The 17,851-nt window shown below is 50.8% G+C and overlaps 1 protein-coding gene across 3 annotated transcripts in view; it reads left to right on the top strand.

Annotated features, from left to right (window-relative positions):
* The window catches only part of Ikzf3 (IKAROS family zinc finger 3), a 77,431-nt gene extending 72,431 nt beyond the window's left edge, over nucleotides 1-5,000 (top strand). For all 3 annotated transcript variants that reach the window (XM_048366215.1, XM_048366213.1, XM_048366216.1), the window contains one exon: nucleotides 4,043-5,000. In XM_048366215.1, coding sequence (XP_048222172.1) covers nucleotides 4,043-4,746 — 704 coding nt within the window. In that variant the 3' untranslated portion in view covers nucleotides 4,747-5,000. The remainder of the gene's footprint in view (nucleotides 1-4,042) is intronic.
* Nucleotides 5,001-17,851: the final 12,851 nt, after the last annotated feature.

The following is a 17,851-nucleotide window of genomic DNA, read 5'->3' as shown; positions in this document are numbered from 1 at the left end:
GGCCATCTTGATCAAAGATATATATCCAATTGGGAGTTAAGAATAAGAACACGTGGGCTGAGAATGTGGCTTAGCGATAGAATGCTTGCCTAGCATGCATGAAGCTCTGGGTTTGATTCCTCAGTACCCTATAAACAGAAAAATCCAGAAATGATGATGTGGCTCAAGTGGTAGAGTTCAAACCTTAAGCACAGTAGAGGCTTAGGGACAGTGCCTAGGTCCTGAATTCAAATCCCAGGACTGGCAAAAAGAAAAGAAAAGAAAGAGAGAGAAAAAGAAAACAGGAGAGGGAGAACAAGAAAAAGAAAGGGAGAGAGAAAAAAGAAGGGGAGAGAGACAAAAGAAGGAAGAAAGGGAGGGAGGGGGACTCAGACTGTCAGATTGAGCTTAAGGTAATTAAATCAGCGCTAGCTGACCTCTCTACCTTCAGTGACTCAGGGTTCTGGTCTGGCTTTTTCTGGCCCATTGCTGTTACTTTGCTTACAACATGTAGTCATAAACACTATGTGTTTAAATCTAAACCCTGTGGCCGGCTATTTGCCCATCATTTTGCCCTACCATGTATAACACCCCCCCCCCAGACCCCATCCCATGATTTCCCCAAATGCAGGATATAAACTACCAGAAAATGCACAGGACATTTAAAAACATTCCAGCCAGGTGCTAGTAGCTCACGCCTGTAATCCTAGCTACTCAGAAGGCTGAGATCTAAGGATCACAGTTCAAAGCCAACCTAGGCAAGAAAGCCCATGAGACTCTTATCTCTAATTAACCACCAAAAAAGCCAGAAGTGGTGCTGTGGCTCAAGTGGTAGAACATTAGTCTTGAGCAATAAAAGCTCAAGGATAGCACCTAGGCCCTGAGTTCAAGCCCCAGGGATGGCACACACACACACACACACACACACACACACACACACACACACACACAAAATCCACATGGCAAGGCAAAGACAATCTTTTTCTTTTCAGTTCTCTTTCAATCTAAAGGAAATCAATGACATAAGGGGAAAGATTCAGCCTTAGTTTCATGCTGTTTGTGTTTAACACTAATCCCACACTTGGTAATCTTTATTTTTAACCGAGAGAGGGTAACTTAACTTCCAAGCATTCACAGTTGTATCTGATCAAAATTTAATAAGTTGTTCTGTTTCCTTGTCTTTGTTCTTCATAGTTACTTTCTATTTGTGGCAGATGATTCTACTTTTCCATTCACGTTAGCGATATCAAATTTCCTTTAAAATTTTTATTTTAGCAAGGCCTGGTGGCCCATGCCTGTAATCCAAACTCCTTCAGCAAGAGAGATGTGAGTTCAAGGCCAGCCTAAGCCGTATAACAAGAACTTGTCTCAAAAAAAAAACCCAAAAGATAGAAAATATGAGTTGATTGGAACAAATAAAAAAGGAAGGAAAAAAGAAAGCCTCTGGCATTTTCCAAGGAGTGTTTCAGTGCCAGGAACTGCCCTAAGCCCTTTTGAGGGACCCTAGGACAGAGCCACAGTTTCTGTGACAATCACATGAAGCCTTACAACTAGTAACCAATGGGGCCAAAGCAGTGCGTGTGACTCTGGAGTCCGTCCTGGCCGTCACCACGCTGCCCTGTGTGAACACCGTGGTGTGGACGGGAAGGGACGTTTGGGGAAAATTTGATTTCAATACTCTCTTACTCATCCATGCCAACTTCCATTGTCTGCCCTCATTACTACTCCCCTCTCTCATCCGGCATGGCCTCCCTTCCTCTCTTGGACAATCTAAGTCCTAGAAGCTTATCAAGGCTCTTCTCAAAAATTGAGATTTTTTTTTCCCAAAAGCTTTCCTTCCTCCAAAGTGTTTGCAGAGCTTTTGCATTTCCTTATGGACTTTAATTACACCTCCCATCAAAATGATCTTGCCTTTGCTTGCTAGAGAGGTACTCTACCACTTGAGCTGTAAACCAAGTCCTTTTTGCTTTAGTTTTTCTCTTTTCTTTTCTTTCTTTCTTTCTTTTTTTTAAAGTCCTAGGGCTTGAATTCAGGGCCTGGACACTGTCCTTGAGCTTTTTTTGCTCAAGGTTGTCACTCTACCACTTGAGCCACAGCACCACTTCTGGCTCTTTGGTGGTTAATTGGAGATAAGAGTCCTGTACAGGCTTACTTCCAACCGTGATCCTCAAGTCAGATGTCAGCCTTCTGAATAGCTGGGGTTACAGGAGTGAGCCATCAATACTCAGCTGCTTTAGTTATGGTGTTTTGGGGTTTTTTTTAACTGGCATTCAGCTTTTTGCCACTTGGTCTAGACCACTCTCCTCCTATTTATACTTCCTGCATAGCTGAGATGATGAATATGTACCGCCATATCGTTTTTTGTTGACTGAGTTGGCGGAGGGGGGTCCCAAGAATTTTCTGCCTGAGCCTGTGTGAAACTGCAATCCTTCAGATTTCAGCCTCCTGAGTAACTAAGATTATAGGCATGAGCAACCACACCCAGGAATATAAATCTTATTTTTCCCTTGCTAAGTTGGAGACACCTCACGAAAAGGAACTGTTTCTTCCAGCTCTTGTGTTTCTCGTGGTAGTGTTTTCTTCCTTTCTTTTACTTCTGAGCTCTTTGCTATACAGCGGTGATAGATTCTGGATCCCCAACATGCCTAGGAAACATTGAAAAGAAGGGCAAGCTCAGCAAATCTCTCCAGAGCCCAAGGTCAACAGAACGACCTTAGCAAGACCAGCACTAACTCATTTCCCATGTACTCTCATCCTCCTCCCAGCCAAGGTGCCACTGAGCTGCCACGGCTGTAGACACGGGCCCTGACTTCTGTGTGGCCAGAGAGTCTCCAATACCAGCACCCACACGCTCTGCTGGGTGGGGGCTCACTCTGCTTTCAGAATGTCTCAGCAGCCTGACATGAGAAGTGCAAGTGAGCTGGGTCCGAAGGATCCCGTGTGTATCCAGGTTACACCGCTCAAGCAAACAAGAGCAACACACAGTATTCTGCATGGTGGCACACGCCCAACCTTCATGCCCAAGAGGAGGCAGGGGGATCACAAGTTTGAGGCTAGCCTGAGCTAACAAGACCCTAACTGAGGGCTGGGAATGTGGCTTCGTGGTACAGTGCTTGCCTAGTGTGCATGAAACCCTGGGTTCAATTCCTCAGTACCACAGAAAAAGCCAGAAGTGGCACTGTGGCTCAAGTGGTAGAGCACTAGCCTTGGGCAAAAGAAGCTCAGGGACAGTGCCCAGGCCCTGAGTTCAAGCCCAGGACTGGGGGAGGTGGGGGGAAGACCCTGTCTGAGAGAGACAGAGACAGGGAGACAGAGAGGCAGAGAGAATTATCGTTCAGGAAAGAATGAGGATGTGGATCTTTTCCTTCACAAGGTCTTTCTAGAATTGCCTGCATTTGGAATTCTTTTAACTTAGGAGGCTGGTGAGTTGGGAAGTAGGAAGGTAGGCATTTGGGGGGGCTATTTTCTCTACCAGTCTAGTTACAACACTGTGGGCCCCTAATGTTACAAGCAGAAAATAACAAGAGTTTGGAAGGAGGCCCCAAATCCCTGCCCTCTCCACCCCATCCTGGTGCCTGCTGCCTCTTGTCCTCCTCCTGTGAGAGGCAGCCTTCCACCTAAGAACGTCCCCATCCTCATCCTCCTTCCCCGTGCCTGAGCAGCGTGGCTTCCTGGTACTTTAGCTTCCTGTAGAAACAAGCCTGCGGGGCTGGGGGCTCACCAGCAGCACTTTAACCTTCCTCACTCGGGTGTGTGTGTGGGGGGGGTATGTCGTGGGACTTGAATTCAGGGCCCTAGGTGCTGTCTCTGAGCAATTTTGCTCAGGACACTTGGGGGCCACAGCGCCACTTCCAGTTTCTGGGTGATTCCTTGGAGATGGGAGTCTCCCGGGACTTTCCTGCTTCAGCTGGAAAGCTCTCAGCCTCCTGAGTAGCTGGGATGACAGGAGGGGGCCATCAGCACCTGGCCATCTTCCTCACGTTTTGGTGATTCTCGAAAACACCTTCAGGCATTCCCTGCCTGGGTGTGCCTGTGTTTGTAACCCTCCCTCTCCCTGTTGCAGGGGAGAAGCGCCAGTGTTTTGACGCCAACTACAATTCCAACTACATGTATGAGAAAGAGAATGAGATCATTCAGACCAGAATGATGGACCACACCATCAATAACGCCATCAGCTATCTTGGGGCTGAGGCCCTGCGCCCCCTGGTCCAGACCCCACCTGCTCCCACCTCTGAGATGGTCCCCGTCATCAGTAGCATGTACCCTATAGCCCTCACCCGGGCTGAGATGTTGAATGGTACTCCCCAGGAGCTGGAGAAGAAGACCACCCACCTGCCAGAGAAGAGCCTGCCTTCCGAGAGAGGCCTGTCCCCCAATAACAGCGGCCACGACTCCACGGACACAGACAGCAATCACGATGAGCGCCAGAGCCACCTCTACCAGCCAAGTCCCCTGGCCGTCTCCAGGGCCCGCAATGGGATGCCACTCCTGAAGGAGATCCCACGCCCCTACGACCTCCTCAAGGCCCCTCCCGTCTGCCCCAGGGACTCCATCAACGTGATCGGCAAGGAAGGGGAGGTGATGGATGTGTTTCGCTGCGACCACTGCCGCGTGCTCTTCCTGGATTATGTGATGTTTACCATCCACATGGGCTGCCACGGCTTCCGTGACCCTTTCGAGTGTAATATGTGTGGATATCGAAGCCACGACCGATACGAGTTCTCCTCTCACATAGCCAGAGGAGAACACAGGATCATGCTGAAGTGAGCCTCTTGGCTCATAAATCTTGCCTAAAGATTCCACATCATTGAAAAAAAAAAAAAAGAGTGATAACCCCACCCAATAGGCTGCTTTTAACCCCCTGCTCCTTCTAATACCATTTTTAGTACCCAAAGGGTTGTGTGCAAAGGGAGACCCAGAGAAACACGGTCTTCATTCAGAAATGGTTCCCAGATCTATTACATGGTGACTTTGATGAAACCTTTGTTTTCCTCTCTGTCAGATTTGGTAGGATTTAAGAGCCAAAGAAGCATTTGGCCATTGTCTTTTGCAGCCGTGAATTGGGCCATCGCTGGACGTCTGCTGCCAGTTGGGCCAGTCCCCCAGTCGTGCTGCGTGAGACATGCTTTCTGCGATCCATCAGCCATATGTGGAAAAGCCTTTTGGTTCTATGCCCAAACTCACAGAGAGGAAGTGCTGACCAACTATCCTTGCCCTTCCATACTTGAGGCTGAAGGGTGAGACTGTAATCTCCCCAATCCCAAGTTAGAATCCAGGAATAAGGAAAAGAAAAGCCATAAAAACACACTATTACCAGTAACCAAAGAGGCTATCATCAGAGCACCAATCTACTTCTTACCACACCAGCAAGAAAACAAGCCATCTGACAAAATCGCTGCTTCTACCCATTTTCTTCCCATTGCCAACAAAAAGCCAGGCTGCTTTGTGCCTAGCCAGTTGCCTGTAGGAGAAACCCTATGCCAAAAGAAGCCCTGGTTTCAAACCCAATGCAGCTCACACACCAGACAGTTTTTCGTTAAAGATGGCAGAATCCATTTCCTTTGATCAAGATCAGCAGAACAGGCTAGAGGACAGAGCTCAGGGGCAAGCATGCACAAGACCCTGGGTTCAATCCCTAGCCTCAAAAATAAATAAATAAGGCAGATGAGGGTTTGAGGGAAAAAGGTTTATGCAAAGCCAATACCCAGAAGGAGTTCTTACCTCCAAAGCCAACTTGAAAATGATTTCTTTCACACACAAGAAATGAAGGACCCAAACTATACTGCTTAGCTTTTCATTCTCTAAGGAGAGGCATCAGAGACAGACTCTTAAGTGTGTTGTTTAGATCAGAGCCGAGCTTCAAGATGGGGCGGGAGCTGGGTGCTGATGGTTCACGCCTGTAATCCTAGCTACTGAGGAGGCTTAAGAGCTGAGGATCAGGGTTCAAAGCTAGCCCAGGCAGGAAAAGTCTGTAAGACTCTTATCTCCAATTAACTAACAGAAAACCAGAAGTGGAACTGTGGCTCAAAGTGATAGAGCACTAGTCTTGAGTAGAAAAAGCTCAGCGACAGTGCCCAGGCCCTGAGTTCAAGCCCCATGATGGGGGGAAAAAAAAAAGAAAGAGGAGTGAGCCTGGGATCTTGACATTCATGGGTTCTGCTGGACCAGGAAGGTATGGCTCTTTCTGAGACAACCCTCTCCCGCTGCCAATACACACAGAGTTTAGTGGAGTTCTGTGCTCCACGAAAACTCCTGCAAGTCTGATGTGGATCCTGGGAAAGGATCGATCATTGCTGTCATTATAAGTGGGCATGGAGGTACCGAGAAGCACTATGCCATTTGTAAAGTCAGCCCTGGAAAAGAGGTCACTGTACTCATCTGCTGATTCCGCCTTTACCACTAATTAGTGTGTTCCTCTGAGCCAATCATCTAACTCAGAAAACTAAGTTGCCTCAACCATAAAATGAGAGGTGGATGCAGACCTTCTTAAAAGTCCCTTTCAGCTTTAAATGTATATGCCATAACCCCGAGTTATTTTTTTTAAACTTCTTAACATGTGAGTATTAAGGAGAAGAGTCCATTTATGAAAATAGATTTCACATTTCTTTGGTGTGAAAAATGTTAGTGTGTGAAGTTTTTCCTTTGACCACTGAGTTGTGAATGTGAAAAAGATGGTGGGAAGGAACAAAACGTTTTTTAAAAACACAGGAAATTTTGATCTTGCCCAATGTGCATACACAAATTGTCACTTTACTGCCGCTTGCCTAAGCCTCCTCTCCTCTTCCTTTGCTTTTCTCTTTCTTCTCTTCTTTTTTCTTCCCTTCCTTCTCTCTCTTCTTTTTCTCCTCTTTCTCCCTCTAGCTCTCTCTTGTTCCTTTTTTTTTTAAGAAATAAAATAAATTCTCCATCCAGGGACAACTTCATGGAGTCTACTTACAAATTAAAAGCCAGGTTTATGAACACTTTTACCAGAGCCAAGAATCCCAAATTCCTGGTAGACTAGTGTTTTGTTTCTAAAGGGCTTATGCATTCGGCTCTCTCTCAACTCATTTATGGATGGGCTGCCAGTAATTAAAATGTTCCCCCCCCCCCAGACTGCACAAATGGCTTAGCCTTCTTTGTACCATGGCATCTATCTCGGGAAAAAAGGGATTTATGAAATTCCATGGCCACCGCCCCAATATGTGTGTGACTTCAGTGGAAGGCGAGGTGTTTCCAGTCACACTGAAGAGTGTATCCTTGTGTTCTGCAGCACTTGGCTGCTAGCTGTGTAGGGGTGTTCACGTTCATTGTGAAAAAGGAGTTGTTTATTATAAGCTCAAAGTATCATATATCCCGTTGGCTCTTCAGGGGACAAGAGCAAGTGAACTGGAAGTAGGAGAGAAAGCTGGGGGAAGGAGGGTGTTCCCAGAAGCTGAGTGCTAGAGTCTACCAAAAAGGCAACTCCAGATGACCCATCGAACCGGGCCAGGGACTCTGCAGATGAGCCCCTCTTTGTCCTGTGACTATGGCCTTGGTGAATGACTTCCATTCTCCTGAGGCCCGTTTTCTGAGGAAGGTGTCCATGCATGAGCTGTGCACTTTCATGGCGGCATTCTGAGGCTCACTTGGGGCCCATTGACTCCAGTGCAGATGCCTCTGTGGGAATTCCACATGCTGAGGTCTTGCAGTTAGAGCCAGTGGGGCATAGGGAGGAAAACAGTTCCCCCTGTGCGCCCTCCTTGTGCTAGCTAACATCTCCCTAAGCCCCCGCACATGAACCCTGTAGGTGTCCCCTTCCTTTCCCATCAGCCCTCTTACATGCAGGTTCCCACCACATACCAAAAGGCCACAATCTGGGGACCAACCAAACCCACAGAAAGTTCCCTTGCAGCCAAGGTGACAGAGTTGGGGTGAAGGTGGAAAGAAAGTAGAACCAAGTCTCTAAAGTTTCCTTGTGAGGACTTGAAATCCTGCACAGGCCGTTCATGCAATCGTGCTTTGTGCCCATTCTGAGTTGTTCTTTGAGGCTCGGTTTCATTAGTAGCAAAATCTCTCACCTTTGAATGGCATACTTGCCATTTGGCGGGAGGGGAGAGGGCTCGTAAAGGGGTAAGAGAAGGACCTGAAAGAAAAGGACCTCAGCTTTCTTTTGCACAAAGAAATATTTGACGATACAAAACCTTAATCAGTCACAGTGCTGTATTGTTAACAAATCTTACACTGACATAAACATCTGTAAATTGTTTATCCTCCTCTGCTTCTTTCTCCCCTCTGCTAAACCTAAGTTTGAAAGAAAAGCAGTATTTCTGGGCTGGGGTGTAGCTAAGTGGTAAAGGATTTGCCTAGCATGTATAAGTCCCTGGATTCAATCCCCTGCACCAAGAAAAAGAAGAAGAAAGAAAAGAGCGGTATTTCTGAGATGTATCCCAGGCAAGCAGAAAGACCACCATGACTGTATTTCAATACACTGAAAGGTACCTGGGTCTCTACTAGAGCTTTGGAAATTGCAGAACATTTAAGATTTGTGAGATCTGGTAGATCTTCAGGACTCTAAGAAGATTCAATGCGCAAAGCTTCAGAATTAGGATTTGTGAACTCAAGGAAAAGAAAGGGGAGTAGTGAAAATGTTTTGCTAAAAACCAGCATCAAGAGCAGAAGCCATAAATAGTGATATCTCATCACTTAAAGAATTTGAGTCTGTTTTTACATTCATACAAAGAGTGTACTTTAAGAAATCTCTATTGATAGATATCAGATGAGTCAAATTATTTGAACTTGAAACCAAAGGCTATACCTGAGCCAATGCTGGGAAAGGGAGTGTGTGTGTGTGTGTGTGTGTGTGTGTGTGTGTGTGTGTGTGTGTGTAGTCCTGGGACTTGAACTCAGGATCTGGGCACTGTCCCTGAGCTTTTGTGTTCAAGGGCCAGAACTCTTATCACTTGAGCCACAGCTCTACTTCTGCCTTTGTGTGTGTGTGTGTGTGTGTGTGTGTGTGTGTGTGTGTGTGTGTGTGTTTAATTGGAGATAAGAGTCTCGGACTTTTCTGCCTGGGCTGGTTTCAAACTGCAATCCTCAAATCTCAGCCTCCTGAGTAGCTAGGATTATAGGCATAAGCCACCAATACCTAGCTAGAAAAGGACTTTTTAAGGTGGTAAGACTGGATGGTTCTGAGACTGCTTGGAATACCCTAAAGACTGTGGGCTTGGAAGAGCCTAGAAGAGAAGTGTAGGCTTTGGACTTGCATGAGATCATAAACTCATGAGACTACACCTCTGATTTACTCATGCTGTAGATAATTTGTACCCCAGCATGCCAGCCATATGCTGAAGAGGTTTTTATACTTGAAAGAAGTTGGATCCAAGTTCCCTCTTTAACAGTAATGGGCTGTCTTAGATAAGCATTGGGATCAGTGTGAAATTGGAACATTAATGTTTTTTTAACACTCTTTTTTGGTGATCCCAGGGTTTGAATTCAAGGCCTTCCACTTGCTAGGCCAGAGGTGCTCTACCACTTGAGTTCTGCCTCTAGCTGGAAACATTAAAGCTTTGATTTAAAATATAAGGACCATGGCTGGGAATATGGCTTAGAGGTAGAGTGCTTGCCTAGCATGCATGAAGCCCTGGATTCAATTCCTCAGTACCACGTAAACAAAGAAACAAAAAACTATATATGGACCTAACAATATCTACCTTCAAAGAGTGTTGTGGTATTTGATATAATTTTGTCTGTGGGTAAATGTCACTTGGTGGGAGGGAACAGGGGGAGGGATTATGATATGATTTATGTATGTATGTGTATAAATTATACATAAATGTGTCTGAATATACAGAGACATGAGAAAATATTCCCAAACCATGCAAGGACCATAATAATAACTCCACTGTAAGTGGCGGCAACTGAGGTCTAACACACATCTCCTTCATGTTTAAATGCATAAGGACAGCGAATGTACTGGGCTTTGGGACCAATATAAGTTAACTATATGTGACATTTTGTGTGATGCACTCAGGGAACTAGAATAATAAATTTGCTCCCTTCCCGGCTCTGAGCCTTCAACCATTAGCGCTCAAGAATTTCCTTAAGTCAAGCCCACACTTATAACCCTAGCTACTCAGAAGGCTGAGATCTGAGGATGACAGTTCAAAGCCAGCCCAGGCAGAAAGTCTGTAGGACACTTATCTCCACTAAACTACTAAAAAAAATAAAAATTAAAAAAAAAAATCCAGAAGCGGAGCTGTGGCTCAAGTAGTAAAGCATTAACCTTGGGCAAAACAGAAGCTCGGGGACAGAGCCCAGGCACTGGGTTCAAGCCCCAGGACCAGCACTCCCCCGCAAAAAAGTTTTCTTAGATGATTCTTAACTGTCCATTTCTCTACCGAGTCGTCCCCAGAACGTCTAGTGACCATCTCCACGGTGCCAAGTCACCTCGTCCAAAACCCTTGTCACTTTTCCACTGTGAAAAGTTCAGCTTTGTTTCTTCATATCTTAAAAAGGCCAACAACACCTGTTTACACATGTAAGGGAAATAGAGCAGCCTGAAAAAAACAACTGATCCCACTGCCGGTGACTCACTGAAACAAGGACTTTTCCAGAGTAGCAGACGAGGCCCCTCCTGGTGGGCTTTGCTTCTGTAGGTTCACAGAAACCACGTTACTGTGGGTTGCAGAGAAGGGGCAGGTCATTTAAAAAGCAGACATGTCTCCCCGCTGTGGTTTTTGCACGCTCAGGTTCTCAAAGTCTGTGAGCTTTGGGGAAGGATCATTTTGGCCACTGGAAAAACAACAACAACAACACAAGAGCTTATTTTTAATTTCTAGCTGCCAAAGCCACCACACTGGGTATCGGTGGATGACCCCTGTCTGCAAAATGACGAGGTAGGAACCCGAGGTGGGTTAGGGCTCCGAGTGGCTTTGCAGCCCAGGAGTGCAGGAAGGAGCCCTGGCCTAGTAGTTTCCGTGCCGCCTGTGCTGAGCCTCTGCTTCCCATTCGTGTTTCTCAGAAACGCCCCTGCCCAGGAGTGTCTGTCTTCTCCACTTGGCAATTCTGCCCAGAGCCAGCCATTGGGGAGCCCTGTACAGTACCCTCTCTTCCGTAAAGACCTTCGAACCCAGCGTGCTCTCCTCCCTGCTGTAACCCCTGTAGATACTCTCAAAGTTTCTTTACCATATTTTTCTCCACGTTGAAAAAAATAATAAAAATCGTGGTGTGTTTATCATTCGTTCTGTGGCATGCCTATCATTTGTCATTGCTGTTGTCAGGAAAGGCAAGGACTTCATTCTGCCCCCACCCCACCCCCTTCAAGGAATCATGACTTAAGCCCAGGAGTCAACAGCAATGAAAACTTGCTGAAATAAAGCATCTCCCCACACATCCTGCTTAACCTGTGGGGTCCCACTGCCTCCGGGGCCCCACAGGAGGAGCCGTCACTACGAGGGCCGGAGAAAGGGGGGAAGGCCGGACTTAGCAGGGTTAACACACCAAGCACAGTGTGTCCCTCCTCCTCCCCACTCCCCCAGCCCTGCTCCCCCCTTCCTCTCAGTCTTCCTGGAAATCAGGCAAGTCCTGAATGTCAGTTGCAGTCAGTAAACTCAGCCATGTTAGATACAGACTGAAGATACTTAGAGGCCCAAACCCCAGGTGTTGGGGAAAGCTTCTAGAAGAGGGGCCCATCTCTGTCTCTTTTATCTGTGTTCTCTCTTAGTGTTGGAGTTTGTAAAATGGTCTGGCCTTCTACCCAGCTTCATGCAAAGCACGCCCCATGGGTCTTCTGTGGCGGAGGCTGGGGGAGAAGACTCTGGGATCTGGGATGGGCTAGCTGGCAGGTAGGTGGGAGGCCGTACTTCTGGGTTCTGTGGGCCGCCCCCTGTCCATTGCGTCTGACCTGAGGAACTCCAGGCAGGCTTTCCCCACGCCTTCCTCCCTCGTGAAGGACCAGGACCCGGCAATGGCAGGGCCGCCTGCCTTCGTATTTTAACATCACATAATTCAGAAGCAGCCTTCCCTGTTCCCAGTTGATTGTCAGCCTTCTTCCCCCTACTCTCCTCCCAAGCAGAAACAGGGGAGACCCTGACTCCATGGGCAATGAGCAGGGGAGAGAACCCCACTTCCTTCCAAGTCTGAGGACAGTCTCCTAGGTCTCCGAACCCAATTTGGTGCTTGAGAGGGCGGTGGGCCCATGCAGGGGAGGCCTTGCACCCCTCCCCCTCACTCGCCACCCCAGATCAGCCACACAGGCTGCGAGGCAACTGTCACCCCAGGGCTGCCAGGGAAAGGAACAAGTCCCTTTTCCTTGTTCCCCCATCTCTTAGCATCCCAGATGTGAGGAAGGGGAGAGGAGACTCAGGAAGGCCCAGAGTGTCCGAGGCTGGGGGGCGGGGGGGTGCAGCCCCGGGTTCTGCCCAGGCAGAGGCTCTGGCTGTGGATTATTCCCTTCCAGGGGCAGCCTGGCACACAGTTGTTTGCATAAAAGCCAGAAGCCACTGCACCTGGGGTAGGGGGGCCCTCTAGGGAGGTACTCCTTGGCTTGGGGGAGAGGGGGCAGGAAGGTGTCATGGAAAGTCCCTGAAGGACACAGGGTGTTGAATTTGCTGTGGTTTTGTTTTTTAACTCCGTCTTGACCTATGAAGTATGCAGCTGCCTCCCTGCCCCCCCAAAGAACAGACCTGCCCCCAGAATAGCATGCACATACCCAAGGAGAGAACTCCAACAGTGGAAAGAATGGAGGTTAGAAGGCCTTGAGTGACGTAACCTGACCCCCTACCCAGAGAGCTGAGGGGGCAGGAAGCCCCAAGGCAGTCTTTTCCCACCACCTCACCTCACCCCCTCTCAGCCCCCTGACCCAGAAGAGCTGCCTAGTCAAATAAACCACAGCCCTGGGGGTGGAGGGCGGCTTGGAACCAGGGGTGCAGGTGTCATCTCCCCGCCCCCTGTCCTTCTACCCATCCCACCCCCACTGGAATTCCACTCTCGGCACTCCCAGCTCTTTCTCCCACAGACTCCTGAGAAGCAGCGTGTGTGTGAGAGTGTGTGAGTGTGTGAGAGTGTGTGCATGTGTGAGAGAGAGTGTGTGTGTGAATCAGTAAAACTCAAGGCAGCCTAGTGTAGGCTCCAGGTTCCAATCCCAGCCTTCCTACTGGGTTACCCCAGCCTCTGGGGCTTGTTTTTCCCCTGAATCTAACCTTCCTTCTGCTGGGACTTTCAAACTTGACCTCAGTCCCATTGCTCAGCCGGCTCCAGACACTCCCACCCCACCCCAAGTCCTGCCAAGGCCGGGAAGATGAAGCTCCTGGTCCTCTCTGCTCACCGACTTGGGGGGGGGGGGGGAAGCAGGTGCACTGTAATTTTTCCTAATTTGTCCCATTCTCAAGTCCTGTGAACTTCCCATCCGAGCCCTCAGGGGTGAGGGACAGAGAGATGCCAGGCTGGGTTGAACCCAGGTCCTCTTTGCTTTCTTGGGTATCCCCTTAGTTCTGTGTGGGCCAGGTGTGGATTCTAGAGCGAGGGGGTCCTGGGCGGGTCCTGGGGTGGGGGGGAGGGGAAGGGATGGATGCAGAGCGAGGGGGTCCTGGGCAGGTCCTGGGGTGCCCGGGGGGAGGGGGAGGAGAAGGGATGGATGCAGAGCGAGGGGGTCCTGGGGTGCCGGGGGGGGGGAGCGGGGAGAGGGGAAGGGATGGATGCAGAGCGAGGGGGTCCTGGGCGGGTCCTGAGGTGGGGGGGAGGGGAAGGGATGGATGCAGAGCGAGGGGGTCCTGGGCGGGTCCTGGGGTGGGGGGGAGGGGAAGGGATGGATGCAGAGCGAGGGGGTCCTGGGCAGGTCCTGGGGTGCCGCGGGGGGGGGAGCGGGGAGAGGGGAAGGGATGGATGCAGAGCGAGGGGGTCCTGGGCAGGTCCTGGGGTGCCGGGGGTGGGGGCGGGGAGAGGGGAAGGGATGGATGCAGAGCGAGGTGGGAGCCGAGGGGGTGCGAGGCAGGGCAGCTGCACTTCTGAGAAACAGCTCGGCGTCTCCGCCGCCGCCCGCAGCCTCCCCCCCGGCCTGCGGCTTCGCAGCTCGCTCCCGCGGCCGCCCACGCCGCCCCCGGGCCGCTCCGGGGGTCGGCAGCCCCGACGGGGCGGGGTGGGGCGGCCGATGGGGAGGGAGCCCCGAGGAGGGCGCCGTGGAGCGGAACCCGCTGGGGGGCGGGGGATGGGAAGCAGAGGAAGGCGCCCGTCGCGTGACACCCGGGGTCCCGCGCCCCGCGCGCCCCCGGCCTCTCCCCCCCACACCCCCGCCCGGCTCCCCCCGCCGCCCGAGCGCGAGCCAGAAGTGAAACCGCGGGGGTCACAGCCCAGCGCCGCCGCGGCGCCCCGGCCCGCCCTTCCGGGCACTGCAGCCGGAGCTCCCGGGGGCTCGGCCCGGGGAGGGGAGCGGGTGGCCGGGAGGAAGCGGGGGTGGGGCCGGGGAAGCGCCCCGCGGGGACGGCGGGCCAGGCGGGCGCGGCTGGGCTGCTCTCCCCGGGGTGCTGGGCTCCGCAGCGCCGCCGGGAACCGCGAGGGGCGCCCGCGCTTCCCGGCATGGCCGCTAGGTGTCACTGCAGCCGCGCGGCTGGGCCGGCGGGAGGGCGGGGTGCCTGGCAGAAAAGGGACCAGCTCCACACTGCGTGCCCCTAGGCCCCATGGCAGTGGAGACACGTGATCGCCCGGCCTCTGGGGGTTTTAAGTCACCTCCTCCATCTCCCCCCATCTCTCCTCATCCCTTAGATGGTGTCCACCATTGCCTAGCTTCATATGTACACCTTTAGTGAACCCAATAGACTAAGATAGACTAAGAGGTCCTGGGCCTTGTCTTCCACCTTAGAAAAGTCCCTGCTGCTCAGAACCACGGCCTTCATTACCCAGCTCTGCTTCTGTCCTGAACAGGCCCGTCTTCTGTGTGGCCTCAGAAGGCCATGCTGCAGTTTCTGGAGGTAGAACAGCATGGTTTCCTCCTCTTCAGAGCCAAGGAGTCTTGTCCAGCTGTAACCCACCACTTGCAGCCTGGAATGGCTCTCCCTAACCTCCTTCTGTGACCCAGGAGGTCATTCTCTTTGTGCCTCCGTTTCCCCCCCGTCAGTGTCCCCGGGAGATTGATTAGCTGATTGACATAAAAGGGCTTTGTCCCCTGCCAATGCAGTGAGGAGATTCTGGGTTCTTTTTCTGTGCGGCCTAAGCACCTGGGCATGCTTAAAAGGTGATTATCTTGCTTACCTCGTGTCTGTCATTCCAGCCTGGAACCCTGGCACCCCCTCCCTGAGAAGTGGCTCTGGGTATCTGTGGCCAGCCACATAGCACCAGCTAATTCAGTGCTGCCAATGGTAGGGATGGTTCTGGGAACCATGGCAGATGGCCAGTAGTAGATTATGCCGGTCCCTTTCCCAATGCTGCCAAAAGCAGCCAGCTCTGCTACCTTCCCATGCCTGGAACGTTCCAGGCCGGGGTTGTAGGAAGGGCCTCCTCTCTGCCTTCCTTGACGCCAGGCCTGACTCCAAGCTTCTTAGCCAAGAATGGGAGATGCCTTGGTCACAAGTGGCTGCCAGGGTTGCTGAGCCTGACTCGAGATCTCATCACAAAGGCTGGTCCTTCTCAAGGTCATCTCAGGACAAGCTGCCTGTGGAGATCAGGGCTTAGGGGAGGGGAAGGGCTCTCCAGGGAGGACTCCCTACAGGTCACAAGTGCTCCCATTTGAGGCTCAGGAGTTCCACCTAGAAGTCAGCCAGATAGACAGAACATGCCCAGTGCCGGCACTCAGACCTGGGTTGAAATCCAGCCCCCTCCCCGTCCCCCCCCCCCCCCCCCCCCGCAGTGTCCTGCCCCAATCCTCAGTTCTCAACAGGAGAATTTCAGCCAGGACAATGGGTGATGAGACTAGGGAGAGGACTGTCCTGGCCTCAAAAAAGGGGTCTCTCAGTCTCCTAAGTCTAAGAGAGGTTCTCCTTTTTTTTTTTTTTTTTTTTTTTTTGGTCAGTCATGAAGCTTGAACTCAAGGCCTGGATGCTGTTCCTTAGCTTTTTCATTCAAGACTAGCACTCTGCCACTTTGAGCCATGGTGCCACTTCTGATTTTCTGGTGGTCAATTGGAGATAAGAGTCTCATGGACTTTCCTGCCCAGGCTGGCTTTGAACCCTGATCCTCAGGTCTCAGCCACTTGAGTAGCTAGGATTACAGTGTGAGCCACCAGCACCCAGCTTCCATTTTTCTAACTATGAATTTTTTCCCCCAGTCCTGGGGCTTGGACTCAGGGCCTGAGCACTGTCCCTGGCGTCTTTTTGCTCAAGGCTAGCACTCTACCTCTGAGCCACAGCGCCACTTCCAACTTTTTCTGTATATGTGGTGCTGAGGAATCAAACCCAGGGCTTCATGTATGCTAGGCAAGCACTAGGCCACATTCCCAGCCCTCAACCATGTTTCTTAATACCATCAAATATCTCATCGGTTTGAATTTCCCCCGTTGCTCATTAATGTAATGGATGTATTTTACAGTTAGTTTGGGTCTGAATCAAGTAGTCAGTGTATCACATTTGGTTGACACTTGTCTAAACTTCTTGGAATCTAGAGTCCCCATCTTTGCTTTTCTTGTAAGTTATTGTCGAAGAAACTAGGTTATCTGGTCTGTAGTTTCCCAGTCTGCAACTGCTCATTGTGTCCACAAGTGTCACTTGCATTTCTGGTAAATTGTAACTGGATCCCAGGAATCAGATTCAGGTTTGTTTTTGCTTCCATCTTGGCAAAAACAATGCTGGGTTGGGAACCCCGTTCTGGAAGGAGGCTCTGCCTCTGATTTGAGCAGGAGACTCTGTTGGCCGTGGGAGATGCCTATTAGAGTTCCCATTGGACAAAAGCTCAAACTATAGAATCCTCTAACACACACTGACTGAGCAGTGGCAGGTTCACACTTTGGAAGATCCCGCTGGATGCTGAAGGTTGGTTTGGAGAAGAGAGCAACTTGGTGGGCTAAGGGATAGGAGTCGATGTCCAGTTCCAAGGCCTGGAACTGTGGGCCTGAGGGTGGGTGGGGGTCAGCAGTAGGAAGAGCAGGGATTTGTGGAAGGGGCTGTCCTGTCTTGGGGGTAGTGTAGACGCACAGATGTGTTTGCCAGGACTCACTGGCCCACTCCCCAACAAGGGGGGAACTTGCTAAGAACAGGGTGCTGCCCCTCACCTCCTTCCCAGTCCCCCAAACCCTGTGAAGACCTCTGCAGGTCTAGGTGCTGCCTTTTTTTTTTTTTGCCAGTCCTAGGGCTTGAACTCAGGGCCTGAGCACCGTCCCTGGCTTCTTTTTGCTCAAGGCTAGCACTCTGCCACTTGAGCCACAGCGCCACTTCTGGCCTTCTCTAAATATGTGATGCAATTGAACCCAGGGCCTCGTGTATACGAGGCAAGCACTCTTGCCACTAGGTCATATTCCCAACCCCTTTGCTGCCCATTTTTTTATGGGGTGCCCAGTGTGTGCCAGGCCCCTTGCTGGGCACCAGAAGTTCTCAGATAACCATGACTGCCATGCCCAGGCTGACCAAGATGTGCCCAGAGAGCAGAGTTACCAAGCGTTCGCTGGCACCTCCTTCCTTGGTTCAGTTCCTGCCAAACGGAACCATGAGTTTATCAAAAAATAATCTTTATTGTCACTGGTAGAAAACAGAGCAGATCAACTGCCTTTCAGTCTGTACAAAGGGTGGGGCACGAGATCGGGTCCCAGGAACTCCACAGTGGGGAGAGGGCCCCCCCCCCAAGTGTCTGCCCCTGAGGAAAAGGATGAAGGACCGGGTATGTGTGTGTGCGCGTGTGTGCGCGTGTGTGCGCGTGTGTGTGCACGTGTGTGTGTGTGTGTATGGGGTAGTGGAGGGGTGGGGGGCGTTTTCTGCCTGATAGAGGCAAGGTT

Source organism: Perognathus longimembris, chromosome 17 (assembly GCF_023159225.1).
Source record: "Perognathus longimembris pacificus isolate PPM17 chromosome 17, ASM2315922v1, whole genome shotgun sequence".
NCBI classification, from domain to species: domain Eukaryota; kingdom Metazoa; phylum Chordata; class Mammalia; order Rodentia; family Heteromyidae; genus Perognathus; species Perognathus longimembris.
Note: the sequence above shows the minus strand (reverse complement) of the source record. Positions and strands in the feature narration are given on the sequence as shown.